The sequence below is a fragment of the Oncorhynchus clarkii genome, chromosome 20 (assembly GCF_045791955.1).
Source record: "Oncorhynchus clarkii lewisi isolate Uvic-CL-2024 chromosome 20, UVic_Ocla_1.0, whole genome shotgun sequence".
Taxonomy (NCBI): domain Eukaryota; kingdom Metazoa; phylum Chordata; class Actinopteri; order Salmoniformes; family Salmonidae; genus Oncorhynchus; species Oncorhynchus clarkii.
In genome coordinates this window covers 67,992,525-68,007,197 of record NC_092166.1, presented here as the reverse complement: position 1 = coordinate 68,007,197, position 14,673 = coordinate 67,992,525, and the positions used below count along the sequence as shown (strand labels likewise).

Below are 14,673 nucleotides of genomic sequence, written 5' to 3'. Positions count from 1 at the left end.
TGTGCCCAGAGTAGATGTACTTGTTGTCATGGCCCACTCCCGAAGTGTACACCTTGTGTTGTATCTCGTCAATCCAAGTGTTGAGGTGTCGCGTTGTCATTCTAAAAAGAATTGTGAAATACATTGACCCTTTTGGCATAGCTAGTCTTCATTCCTCCCTCTTCAGTGGAAAGTACTGCTGAATATGGCAGCAGCTCAGGGTAGGGACTAGGGTTGCATCCCAAGTGGCATCCTATTCCCTATGGCATCCTATTCCCTATGTAGTTCACTACTTATGACCAGGGTCTATAATATTCCCAATGTAGTGCACTACGTATTTGACCAGAGCCCTATGGCCCCTGGTCAAAAGATGTGCCCTACATAGGGAATAGAATGCTATTTGGTACATAACCTCGGTGGGCAGAATGTGTAAAGCATGAGAGGAGGAAGTGAAGGCAGCACTTTCTACCCCCACCCCCCCACCCCCCGCCACCCTGTTCCCCCACCATCTTAACTGTTTTATTTATACCACATGGAGAGCTGCCTCTCCTTGCACCATGGTCTTGTTATTAACACTCAGTAATTCCGCTCAGCCTGCATGGCCACAGGCATGTACCTCGATGCGGGCCCTCCAAGCAGAAAGATGTCACATTCTCACTGTTATTTGTCCTTTCAGAGGTACTGAATAGCAACAAATAAACCCAAAACAGACCGTGTAGCAAATCGTGAGTTATAGAATTGAGTGATTTGTGTGTGTCATGCTGCAGGGATGGTAACCCATCACAAAGGAACCACTGTGGTTGTGAGAGAGGTTTCTGGAGCACTCTAACCTCATTTAAGTGTTTTCAGTTCAAAAACAGAGATTCCAAATGGCACACTATTCCCTTTATAGTGCACTGCTTCTGAGCAGTCCATGATCAAAATAGGTGCATTATAAAGGGAATAGGGTGCCATTTGGAATACAACCAAGTATCTGAAGCTGGCGGTTACAGTAGTACAGTGTTGGCGTGTCGTTTTGACACTTTGCCTGACATACAATACCTAACTCTGTATGGGTCGTTTAGTTTCTGTTTATTTACTCTTCTCTGCTGGTGTCCGATGTTCCCTCCAAGAACCAGGCTGGTCCTTAGTCTAAACTAAAACCATGGAGTTGGACCAAACCAAACCGCATGGCCTGGGCCAAACTCACACACACACTAGCAGTAAAACATTTTTTTATAAGATTGCAACTTTGTTGGCATATTTCTCCCAGTGAGTACAGTGATGTATGGGGCCATTTAGGTTAACTGTTTGTTAACGTTGAAGCCAAAATGATATTATTTATATGGGATGCTCTGAGAGTCTGACTCCTGAAAGACGATAGAGGGTTGAGAGAGGCTGGGCTCAGCCACCCAGGTCAGTGTGTCTGGGACGATTTGCCTATCTACATTATTCATCTCCCCTCTTCAGTAGACAGCTCAGACGGCCTCTTCCAGGGGCTTCCACGCTCCATCAGTGTGTGTGTTTGTGTGTGTGTGTATGTGTGCATCCAACCCGACATCTTACAGGGATCCAGTGGCTCCATTTATTCAGTGAGGTCTGTTAATGTGTAACTCCAGGCCTGGATGGAAAGCACCCTGACAATCTGAAGAGGGGCTTCTTCTCAAGGCTTAATGGTCCTTTAGTATCAAATAGGATTCATCCCACAGTCAGCATGAGTTATTTACTAACAAACAGTCACAAATAGAGACAGCACACACACACACAATCAAGAGAATGCACACATGCACACACACACAATCAAGAGAATGCACACATGCACATTCACTCCTGGCCCTTAGGTTAAGAGGAGATCCCTGGATCTTTTCATACAGGAAATGAGCTGTCAGGAAACTCTAAGTGGCCACATACCAGAACCTACCATCCACGCCTCTCCCCTACTCTCCTCTCCTCTCACTCTCTCAGTATGGATCTAGTGCCTCTGCCATAAACCGTCACTTTATTATTTTGAATTTATAGGCAAAGCCTTGCTCTGCGGTTAAATACTCTGGGCTCAGTGGGGTATATTTCATAACGTCTGGCTTCTGTGTGTGTGTCTCAACACTACTTTGGGAATATGTATGTAGTGGGCCAGGAGTGTTGTGCATGCCTGCCTGTCTGCTCAGTCTGTGGCATCCACAGTATGGGTGTGTGTGTGTTTATATTTCAATCTCATTTCATAGACAGACTAGCTTCTCCTGCTGGACAATTACAAACAGACTGTAGTACATTACTTTCAGCACCCTATAGAGGCTTCATAATGTGCTTATTTACCAGTCAGAGATTCACAAGCTGTTGAATTTGTTCAAATTAGACTTGGAATAAAATATACTTTCCATTGTTGAATGGATCCTTCATCATCCTTGCATTGATAAATTGTGTTTTTGAAAACAACCAGTCTAACTATGCAGAATGAGTATCTGGTATGCATTCAGAACAGAGGGAGGGGCTCCAACAGAGTACTCAATAGACCACTTTAAGCGTAGACTTAATTGCTAGTCAGCCAGTTGTCGAGAACAGGGGTTAAACCTCCAAACTTTGTGGCCAGTCAAGGAACAAGTGGGCCTCAAGATGTCTATCTTACACCGCAGAAGAGTCTTTGTTTTTTAGCCGACGACTTTGTAGCCACATCTCTCCTCTACTCCCGTTCATCTGAAGACCTTGGGTGAGAGGTTGGAAGAAAAGAAAGAGAGTCTTTCAAGTGCTTCTTTCCTTCATTTTCTCCATCTCTCCCTGTCTCCTCCTGTGAACTGTCACTTAGCTTCTCTCAGATCTCCAGGCTGGTCTCTGAGCAGTTTGGGGACTGCTACTGATCAATAGCCTATAGAGTATTGGGAGAAGAGGTAAGTGTTTGTAGTGGCTATCCAGGAAGTAATTAATAAGTTCAGAAAGCAATACAAGGAAGTATTACCAAGTGGGAGGACTCAGTGCTCTAAATGGGCAGAAGTTTTTCACCTGATAAGCTGCAACAGTAGAATTCTGATAATAATTATAATTATTTGATTATATATATTTTTTTTAAATGTTATTTTCTTTAATTAGGCAAGTCAGATAAGAACAAATTCTTATTTACATTGACGGCCTACCCCGACCAAACCCGGACGACACTGGGCCAATTGTGTACCACCCTATGGGACTCCCAATCACGGCCGGATGTGATACAGCCTGGATAGGTGACTCAGCGTTGGTGAGCCATCTTGAGGTGAATCACATGGAGAGTAGACTGTCTTTGGTTTTAGCTATCACCTAGCTTTAGTACTCAAAGTCTGGAAATGATTGGGCGATTAGCTTTGATTTGTTTTGACTTCGGGTCTTCGGGTTAATTTAAACAGCTCTACAGCTACTTAGAGCCTAAGCTGTTTGTGTGTGTCTTGTGTTGGTGTTATCTCTATGGGGAGCAGGTCTAATCAACAACTTAAGGTGTGCATCAGTCTCTCCTGTCCCTAGTGGACGAGAACTATCTCTCTTGATTTGCCTTCACACAAATGATCCTACAAGGGATGGACACCTTGAGTAACAAATACTTCACATGCAGTGACATACAACCAATGCCACCTGTATCATATAGACACCAAATAGGGAACACCACAACAGGGCAACTTTTCTCTCTTCTGTCAATTAAACAGACCGGTGGTCATTTTGTTGCGGCTGTTACAGATGCACTCGTTCAATGGAAACAGAGGCAGCCTCTTATCGTCCAATCAAACGTGACAGAAGATAGAGAGACAGAAATAACCCCTGTCTTGTCTGCATTTATCTCTGTGTGTGTGTGTGTGTGTGTGTGTGTGTGTGTGTGTGTGTGTGTGTGTGTGTGTGTGCGCGTGCGAGTGTGTTTACTGTATCTGTGATGGGATGTGGGCCGTTAAACGCAGGCCACAGGGCCACTCCAGTCCCCCGTTTGAAGTTGGCATGCAAAGAGGGCTTCTGCTTTGTGTCTTATCGCTGTTTGGCGTCCCTTTCAACTTGGAAAGAAAACCCTTCGACGGAGGACAGAGAGAGAGAGAAAGGGGAGAGATAGAGAGAGGGGAGAGATAGGGAAAGGGGAGAAAAAGAGAGGGGGAGAGAGAAAGGAGTAGAACCAGCAGCTGAACCGCTTTGTAAAGTGAACATCCTCAGCTCTAGAAAGGAAAACCCATACAAACCTGGCGTTTTGTTGTGTGTTCCGATGTGAAGAGCAAGGGCAGTTCACCCTAATGGTACACGTCTGTCATGCAATTTTAAGATATCTAATATTTTTGGAATATCGTAATGCACTCTCAAATGTTTGCATAATTTCAGCCAGTAGTTTTGAAAGTGGTGCTCACGAGCCAAAAGTGTCCCTGTTTTTTGAGTACTACGTCATCAAATTGAGTACTACGTCATCAAATTGAGTACTACGTCATCAAATTGAGTACTACGTCATTCATTTCGTATGATATGTTTATTTTTATTTGTATGGTATGTTACGAATCAAATTCGTACTGTGTGTTACGAATTTGTTGTGCTTAAGGTCCTGGAGTGCATCTTTAAGTCGTTATGTATTGTAAGGAACCAACAACGTAGATGGATGTTGGTTTCTTAGAGTGAAGACATTTGTCCCATGTGTCATTGAGCAGAGAGAAGCGGAGGCAGTGGAAGGCCCCTAGAGCCTGTGGAACTTCTGGAGTCTTTAGGGGGGGCAGCTGAGTGTTCCAGGGGACAATCTCTAGGCACACGTTCCACTCTAGAGCTCTCCAAAAGCTCCTCTCACTCAAAGCTGAGAGTGATCGAGAAGTGCTTCCAATCAGTCCTCAATAGGCACCTAGCCCCCCACCTCACCCCTCCACCCTTACCCCAGTCCTTACCCCCGCCCCGATGGCCCGGCCACTGCCTCGTTCACCCCGCCGCCAAAGGACAATGCTCTTGATTTGAAAGGAAAGCAGGGAAAAAGAGGGTCTCGTTGTCACAGAATTGCCTGTTTGCTGACAGAACCTTTAAAAGCACTACCTCATAAATCAAAACAGAGCATAATAGGCATTGTTCCTCCCAAGACCTACTCTTCCCACTGAACTGAGCCCCCTCCTCCTCTTCTCTTTTATTCTACTCCCCCCTTTTCTGCTTCTTTGGCACCCTTCTCAGAGAGAAGTGGGTAAAGTCAGAGGGGGAGGTTTTTATTGAAGGCCTTCTCTTCTTCTCTTGTGGTGGATTTGGCAGGTCTGTTTAGAGGGTCTCGTCTTCCCGCTCCCTCTCTCTCTGTCCAGCTCTACCCTCCTTTTACCCTCTCCCTCCCTCCATCCCAACCCCCTACACTTGATTCACAAGAGGGATTCCCTGAGCTAGGATCACCATAATCTATCAGCATGCACATTCTACCTCGATCTCCCTCCCTATCCCTCCCTATCGCCAGGCCCCATTGTCACTTAGAAATCGGATTAGAAGGAGAGCTGTGTGCTGGTTCTGTGTTGGTTTGCTTCTAGGGACTTTATGCAGCATGTTAGCACTATATAACACAAAAAGGTTGCCTGCAGTATCACCATTATTTCTAGAGAGAATTAGTGACTAATGCTTTGTATTTTAAGGCTGACATGTTTGGTTTATATTCCTTGAAGACATTCGAGAAGCCTGTGTAAACACTTTAAGTGGGATCAACGCTCTTGAAGAAACAGTAGTATGTGTGTGAGCATGCGTGTGTTTGTGTGCAAATGTTTGTGCGCGTGTGTGTGTGCATGTGTTTGCTTGCACTGCTTTCTTCCTGCATGCGTGCCTCCGTGTGTATGTGTGTGTGCTTGTGTGTGTGTATAATCAGTCTGTTTGGCTTACACTCCTTTCTTCTCTATCTAATAATGGTTTTGCTTAAGGAGAGATCTGTCATGCTCTTGCAGAGAGATTCGGTGCATCTCCCTGTTTTGATTTCAATAGGCAGTTAATGAGCTTTTGGAAGAAGCCTTGGTTCTCTTTCCCCTGCTCCCTTCTCCTCTTCTGTGTCAGCAATCAAGCTGATATGATCCTAATTAGATCACTGGCTGGCTCTTGAAAGACTCTGTTGATACTACACATACATATCTGTCAAGAAATGTCCATGAACCATTTCATTAGTTACCTCACATCACCCTGGGCTTTCTCTCCTTCATTTCCTCTCTCTCTCTCTCTCTCTCTCTTTCACTCTCTCTCTTTCACTCTCTCTCTTTCACTCTCTCTCTCTCTCTCTCTCTCTCTCTCTCTCTCTCTCTCTCTCTCTCTCTCTTTCACTCTCTCTCTCTCTCTCTTTCTCTCTCTCTCTCTCTCTCTCTCTCTCTCTCTCTCTCTCTCTTTCACTCTCTCTCTCTTTCTCTCTCCCAGAAAGTGATTTTTTACTCACAATTTCCACTATAAAACGTGACCACTAGTGCATTAAAGGAGAGCCAGCCAGTAGTACATGTCAATGAATTAACCATGAGGTTCAGTAGTTTTACATGAACTAGATTCTAGAGCAGAACTGAGGAGGACATAGAACTGAAGGAACTGTAGGACAAAGAATGGTAAGCCTAGGTCTATATGGCAGCCCCAGTGCCTCTTACAGCAGACATGGTGTGTAAACACTCACGGTGGGATTACACAGTGCCTGGACAGGGTCTTTTACAATGGTTGTGTAACTCTGGCCCTGCACAACAACACAGCCTCCTACATAGGGGACAATAGGCTAACGGGAACCCTTATCTCCGTGTGCACCCTGATAGCCTGTCTGCCTGGGTTATCTCTCTCTCTCTCTCTCTCTCTCTCTCTCTCTCACTCTTTCTCTCTCTCTCTCTCTCTCTCTCTCTCTCTCTCTCTCTCTCTCTCTCTCTCCTTCCTCTATCTGTCTTTCTTTCTCTCTCTCTCTTACTATCTTCTTCCTCCTTGCTTTCTCACTAACTGTCTGCCTTGTTTGCACTGGGGTTCAAGTAAGATAGTATCAGTATTCTAGTGTGTATTTCTACATATGTGTCCTGCAGGGTTGTATGTATCAAGACTGTGTGTGCATGTGTGTGTTAAGGAGTGTGCCTAAGCACAGACGAGTGCAAGTTCCTGTAATCTTCAGTTTATAATAGTACCCCTCACCTCCAGCTAGCGAGTATCAGAACCAGAATCACATGAAGACATCAGAGACGTACAGGGTTTCCTGCCAGAGGCTCCAGGGGCTCTCCGCCAGGGAGGGAAAGGGGATCCGTGTCCCGGTGTCCGTCAAAGCCCCTCTTATTGCCTCGCCATAATCCACTCTCTATGATTGTCCACCATTTCTGAAACCCGAAACCGTCTTGGCAGCGGAGAACATGTTCACTTTTCATTCAAATGCCTCTTGATCATAGGTTCTGTATGTAACTGATACGTCTCACTCCCTCTACCACAGCCGTACTGGTTGGCCCTGGTCCTGTTAGAAACATTGGGTAAAGTGAAACATGTTGAGTCTCCTTTCAGACAGCTCGAGGGCTTATTGTTGAAGCACTCCGCCATGGGAACGCCACAGAGAGCTCTAGCTAAATCAGTGAAAGGCAAATTAGGCTGTGCTTTGCTGCCTAAGCGGTTAATGGTGTAAAGAGGCAGGGTGGATTAAGATTTAAGCCCAGCCTCACTGGACCATTAGGGTGGTTGGCAGAGCCAGAAGAGACAGACAGAAGGGATGAGACAGTGCACTTCTCTGAATAGTTGATCAGATGATGAAATAGCCCAGGTTTAATAGAAAAAATGGTTCTTCATAGAATTTGATTGTAAATTCTACGCTACACAGAATTTTCTTGTAGGTGGATATTTACTGAGGAATATAGCTGTATGACTACAAGCGATGTGAGGGCCTCTAGCCTGTGTGTATGTTTTTAGTGAGTGGTGTTTATGTTGGAAGGCTGCCTATAGTAATAGGTTGGGAGCCCTGTAATAAGGCCAAGCGGCCTACACTAACTGACTGACTGACTCATTGATTGTAGAACACAATGCTCTCCATCTGGTTGATTACATTATGCAAGATAGATTACATTATGCAAGTTTCTCCTCCTAACCACTCTCTCCCTCCCCTCTCTCTTTCTCTCTCTCTCTCTCTCCTCCCCCTCTCTCCCTCCCACTCTCTCTTTTCCTTTCTCTCTCCTACCCCCTCTCTCTCCCTCCCCCTCTCTCTCTCTTTCTCTCTCTCTCCTAGTCCCCCCCCCCCTCTCTCAAGCAAAGTGTATTTCTGGCTGCTTTAAAAATGTAATAGTTCCTAGTTCTAAGAGTCATGAGTGATAGATTTTCTTCTAACACGGTCCTCTTTTCTTCTAATCAGGGAGCTGATGCCCAAGACCCTGGAGGGCCAGATCACCATGGAGAAGACCCCCAGCTACTTTGTGACCAGAGAGGCCCCGGCCCGGATCTCCGCCATGTCCCGGGACACCAAGCTTATTGTGGTGGTGCGGGACCCCGTCACCAGGGCCATCTCTGACTACACACAGACGCTGTCTAAGAACCCCGATATTCCCACCTTCGAGGGCCTGACCTTCAAAAACAGGACTACGGGGCTCATCGACACATCCTGGAGCGCCATCCAGATCGGCATCTATGCCAAGCACCTGGACAACTGGCTGCAGTACTTCCCCATGGGTCAGATCCTGTTTGTGAGCGGAGAGCGTCTGATCAGCGACCCGGCCGGAGAGCTGGGCCGGGTGCAGGACTTCCTGGGACTCAAGAGGATCATCACTGACAAACACTTCTACTTCAACCAGACCAAGGGCTTCCCCTGCCTCAAGAAGGCTGAGGGCAGCAGCAAGCCCCACTGCCTGGGCAAAACCAAAGGGCGGACCCACCCCAACATCCACCCAGAGGTGGTGCAGAGGCTACGGGACTTCTACAGACCTTTCAACATGAAGTTCTACCAGATGACAGGACATAACTTTGGTTGGGATTGATGGATGTGAATTTGGGAAGACACCTTGTTTTTTTTTCTCTCTCTGTAATTCAATGAATGGCAAAAAAAAGACATGCGAGATATTGCTATATATATATGTAAAATGTACAGAAATCTATTTTATAATAATTTATTTTTATTTCTAAGCAATTAATTCACTAAGCTGCCTAACCATATTGTACATACATAGCATCTGGCCCACATTTATTTCCTTGTTTTTTTTTTTACATTCCACATTTTATTTTGTTTCTTTATTCTTCCCTTAATGGTCGCTCATGTCAACTCAGCAGAGTTAAAATGGTCCCTCATGTCAACTCAGTAGAGTTAAAATGGTCCCTCATGTCAACTCAGCAGAGTTAAAATGGTCCCTCATGTCAACTCAGCAGAGTTAAAATGGTCCCTCATGTCAACTCAGCAGAGTTAAAATGGTCCCTCATGTCAACTCAGCAGAGTTAAAATGGTCCCTCATGTCAACTCAGTAGAGTTAAAATGGTCCCTCATGTAAACTCAGCACAGTTAAAATGGTCCCTCATGTCAACTCAGTAGAGTTAAAATGGTCCCTCATGTCAACTCAGTAGAGTTAAAATGGTCCCTCATGTCAACTCAGTAGAGTTAAAATGGTCCCTCATGTCAACTCAGCAGAGTTAAAATGGTCCCTCATGTCAACTCAGCAGAGTTAAAATGGTCCCTCATGTCAACTCAGTAGAGTTAAAATGGTCCCTCATGTCAACTCAGCAGAGTTAAAATGGTCCCTCATGTCAACTCAGTAGAGTTAAAATGGTCCCTCATGTCAACTCAGCAGAGTTAAAATGGTCCCTCATGTCAACTCAGCAGAGTTAAAATGGTCCCTCATGTCAACTCAGCACAGTTAAAATGGTCCCTCATGTCAACTCAGCAGAGTTAAAATGGTCCCTCATGTCAACTCAGCACAGTTAAAATGGTCCCTCATGTCAACTCAGCAGAGTTAAAATGGTCCCTCATGTCAACTCAGCACAGTTAAAATGGTCCCTCATGTCAACTCAGTAGAGTTAACATGTCAACTCAGCAGAGTTAAAATGGTCCCTCATGTCAACTCAGTAGAGTTAACATGTCAACTCAGCACAGTTAAAATGGTCCCTCATGTCAACTCAGCAGAGTTAAAATGGTCCCTCATGTCAACTCAGTAGAGTTAAAATGGTCCCTCATGTCAACTCAGTAGAATTAAAAAGCAGATAAGTAATAATTGGTAACTGAAATAAGAATATAAGGATATTGATAAAGGCACCATTTCACAGGTATAGTGTTCACAGAACAGTGATGAAAAACCCATTCATGTGCATTCTGATTTAAACATTCATAATCACTTTCACGTTCAATAGCCATAATTAACCCCCCCACACACACATTGTTCCTTGTCTAGTTACCGCTATGAGTTTCTGTTCCATCCATTCAAAATGTTGTGCTTCAAATTGTGAGTTACCCCCATCCACATCCCATTATTCCACCGTCCCATTGGTCAAACCAGCTGATCTCCTGCCCTGTCATTGGCCTAACCAGCTGATCTGATGTCCCTTTCATTCAATAACAGGTGGATCAATTGGCCTAATTGCTCCTCATTGTGTCAGACATGGTTAAAGGGTACGTCTGGCCTCCCTCTTGTAGGGCTCCTACAGCCTGTTCTAATGAATCCACCAAAGGCCTAAATCCTATTTCTGACAGCATCACTTTGATAGGGCTCCATGTTGACATGATGCTAATGGAATAACGTTACTGAGGTCCATCGATTCAGGTCTCCTCTACACTATACTCTTGCTCTCATTACAAGACACTGTTGGCTCAGAGCCAAAGGTCATACAAAGTCCCAATTAAATTAGCTCTGAGAGACGTTTGATTTGTCGAAGAGACAGAGAGGGGAGGACACTCTGGGTCAGGGGAGGACTGTAGTATTGTCCTTGAATGCATCCCAATTGGCACACTCATTCCCTATATAGTGCACTGCTTTTGACCAGAGCCCAGTGACCCTTGCTCAAAAGTAACGCAATATACAGGAAATAGGGTGCAATATACAGGAAATATGGTGCATTCTGGGACACAGTGCATGCGCTTGGCCTGAGTTGAGGTAGGAGCTAGCAGTGGCCTATACATCTGTCTGATACAGAGCATAACGATAGAGATGATAGAAAAACCGCTGAGCGCTCTGCTTCACTGGAACACATCATCCTCAAACAGGATCGTCAGGCCTCAGATCAGATCTTGAAATGCGTCCCAAATGGCACCCTATTCCCTATATGGTGCACTGCTTTTTACCAGATGTCAAATGACAATACTTTTGGGCCTTTGGTCTAAAGTAGTGGACTATGTAGGGAGTAGGGTGCCATTTGGAGCGCCTACACAGATCAAAGGGAGAGTTTCTGAAGTACTCTCTGCGGGAACGGCCTCGGACGAAGATACAGAACATCACTGTTCATTAGGGTATGTCTATGGTCTATATAGTTTGCCTTATTCAACCCTTCATCCTAACATTGTTTCTTTCATAGTTTAATATTGGATCTCAATTCGCTCCTACTTGTTGCCAAAAAAATACTTTTTCAGAGTATGGAGCTCAGATAACAAGTTACCTAGGCTACACTCTAGCTTGAGTCACTATCTTTATCTTTTGAGCTTTTCTTTTTTTTGTTCTTTGTTTTTCTCAATGCTTCTTTGTTATTGTTTGTCTTTCTGTCTGAATTCTTGATATGCAAGAGACAGTCTGGCGTTATCATTCAGCGATGTACATGCTGGCCCATACCCTCGCAGGTAGTGTCTACTTCAATGTCATACTATGCTCTTTAGAGGATAAGAGGGCTGATTCTGCTTCTCAAATGGTACCCTACACCCCATAGTGTATTACTTGTGACCAGGGCCCATGGTTTTTACCTCAAACTAGTGGATGGTAGCATACTTTTGTAGGTGGATGGTAGGGCTTGTCCTAACATTGTACTGTCCCTTATTCACATATAGTGGCTTTTTTCCACCAAGGAATTGACACTTATTTTCAATTATCATGCCTATATGGATAACGCCTCAATCTCTCCTTCTCTCCTTATAGTGCAATGGTTGTGGAAAGCATTTAAAATGGTCTTTATATAGAGCAGGGAAACCATGTGAATACAAGCTATCACATTCTGAATTGGAATAATGTTGATCTTTCTCCCTGTAATGGCTGGATTAGGGGAGGCTGGGGCAGTTACCCCCTGTTACATTTGCCTCCGGTCTCCCCTAATGCACTTGAATTCTGATCTTGGTCATGTTACTAAGAGAAAAGGGTTACGTCCCAAATGGCGCTCTATTCCCTATTTACTGCACTACTTTTGACCAGGGCCTTTAGGGATCTGGTCAAAAGTAGTGCACTTTTATTGGGAATAGGGTTCCATTTGGGACGCATTCTATCTTAAAAATGTGCACTCATGGTCATGGTCCACGCGGCTGCATCCATTCTGGTTGACTTTTATTCAACCCTTTTAGAGCTCTACAAATGTTAGGGATGTTTGTCTTATTCCCATCCGCATATAATATGGTTAAAACTTAGACGTTTAGCAGATTGTGTATGTATAAAAAATGAAAAAGAACATGTAAATCAAGTATTTTGTGGTATCATGTACATCAAATGAATTAATTTTACACAGTGAAAGAGCAAAATGGAACAGATGTTTCTAGATAATTCAATACTGAACATTCATACTATTTCTTTGTATGAAGAAATAAATAAAAAAGTATATATTTTACCACGTTCTTAGTTCCATCTTTTGAATTTCAATGTGAAAACATGAAAATAATATGGAATTGTCAATGTCGGAGTATGAAAATGTAAAATGTAAAACATTTACAATATGGAATCTTTGCACATCAAAAGAACACACAAGAAAGTAAAGAAAGTAATGATCAGTATTTCTCGCCACACGAAATGCAAAAAGTGCTCGCCTAGCTGTCTAGCAATTAGAGTAAATATGCTAGTAAATACTTGTTAGTAGTGCACTCAGACAGTAAATAGTTGTTCCTAGAGCACTCAGACATTGCACAATTGGATCAATGGTACTTTTCTGTGGTGTACCTTTTCTCTAAAATGGAGGCTTTCTGGGAAATGTCTCATTACTGGTAGTCAGAGGAGGTCTGAAGCAGACCAAGGGCATGCTGTGTCATCCACAATGGTTGGGAGGTGTGTGTATGTGTACGTGCATCAGCGTGTGGGGTGTGTGTACATGAGAATGTGTGTTTTTGTGTGGGTGTGAATTTGTGTGTGTATGTTATTCTGTTTTGTGGTTGTGGGTTGACACAGAGCAGCGTGGGAGGTTTGGGTATAGTGGTGGGTCTTATTCCTGATGTCGGAAATGCCCCCCTCTTCCACACCCCCACCCCCTGTGAAAGAGACACACTGTGTCCTAGTTCCTAGTGTGGACTAATGAGATACACCTCTACCTCCCTGACTGTTTATCTACGCGCGTGTGTGCGTGTGTATGGAACACCTCCATGTTTTAACAGGGCCCTATTTACCCTTTCAGAGGTGCTGTGTTCTGACGGGGATGCTGACATGCTGGAACTATGTTCCAAACCAGGAGTGTTCTTTACGCTCCGTCACACTTTCCCATGAAATCCCACATAGAAACATATTGCAGTTTACTATAGAATACTACTATACTTACTATAGAATTATGCAGTAAACTGTAGTATACTGTACAATACTGTACTAAACACTGTAGTATCCCTCTAACATGTGTATAACTTACAAACCTATACAATGGTGTAATATACTGTAGAATACTATGGTAAATACTACAGTATTGTCTACTAAATAATCTGGGGAAGCTACTCTGAAAATATAGTTCTCCAAGCTACTAATTACTTCACACTGAAAGAGGTTAAGCTACACTAAAACTATCCTTAAGAAAAATATAGTTCACTCAGTGGTGGAAAAAGTGCCCAATTGTCATACTTGAGTAAAAGTAAAGATACCTTCGTAAAAGTGAAAGTCACCCAATAAAATACTACTTGAGTAAAAGTCTAAACATATTTGCTTTTAAATATACTTATGTATCAAAAGTAAATACTATAAATAATTTAAAATTCCTTATATTAAGCAAACCAGACAGCATGATTTTCTTGTTTTTAAAATTACGGATACCCAACATTCAGACATAATTTACAAACAAAGCATTTGTGTTTCGTGAATCCACCAGATCAGAGGCAGTAGGGATGACCACGTGTTAAGTGTGTCAGTTGGACCATTTTCCTATCCTGCTAGGCATTTGAAATATAACAAGTACTTTTGGGTGTCAGGGAAAATGTATGGGAGTAAAAAGTACATATTTTCTTCAGGAATGTAGTGGAGTAAAAGTAAAAGTTGTCAAAAATGTAAATAGTAAAGTACAGATACCCAAAATACTGCTTAAGTAGTACTTCTATCAGGTTTGAGGTATGAGCCAGATGCAGACAGTGTCGAAGAAACAAAAGTTATTTTCTAAAACAGGGGCAGGCAAATCAAATCAAATCAAATCAAATCAAATTTTATTTGTCACATACACATGGTTAGCAGATGTTAATGCGAGTGTAGCGAAATGCTTGTGCTTCTAGTTCCGACAATGCAGTAATAACAAGTAATCTAACTAACAATTCCAAAACTACTGTCTTATACACAGTGTAAGGGGATAAAGAATATGTACATAAGGATATATGAATGAGTGATGGTACAGAGCAGCATAGGCAAGATACAGTAGATGGTATCGGGTACAGTATGTACAAATGAGATGAGTATGTAAACAAAGTGGCATAGTATAGTATAAAGTGGCTAGTGATACATGTATTACATAAGGATACCG

At 43.4% G+C, this 14,673-nt stretch overlaps 1 protein-coding gene across 1 annotated transcript in view; it reads left to right on the top strand.

Moving 5' to 3' along the window:
* Positions 1-12,517, top strand: part of LOC139376783 (heparan sulfate (glucosamine) 3-O-sulfotransferase 3B1b) — a 28,421-nt gene extending 15,904 nt beyond the window's left edge. The window contains exon 2 of the mRNA XM_071119710.1: positions 8,225-12,517. Within this exon, the coding sequence (XP_070975811.1) occupies positions 8,225-8,843 (619 nt within the window). The 3' untranslated portion in view covers positions 8,844-12,517. The remainder of the gene's footprint in view (positions 1-8,224) is intronic.
* Positions 12,518-14,673: the final 2,156 nt, after the last annotated feature.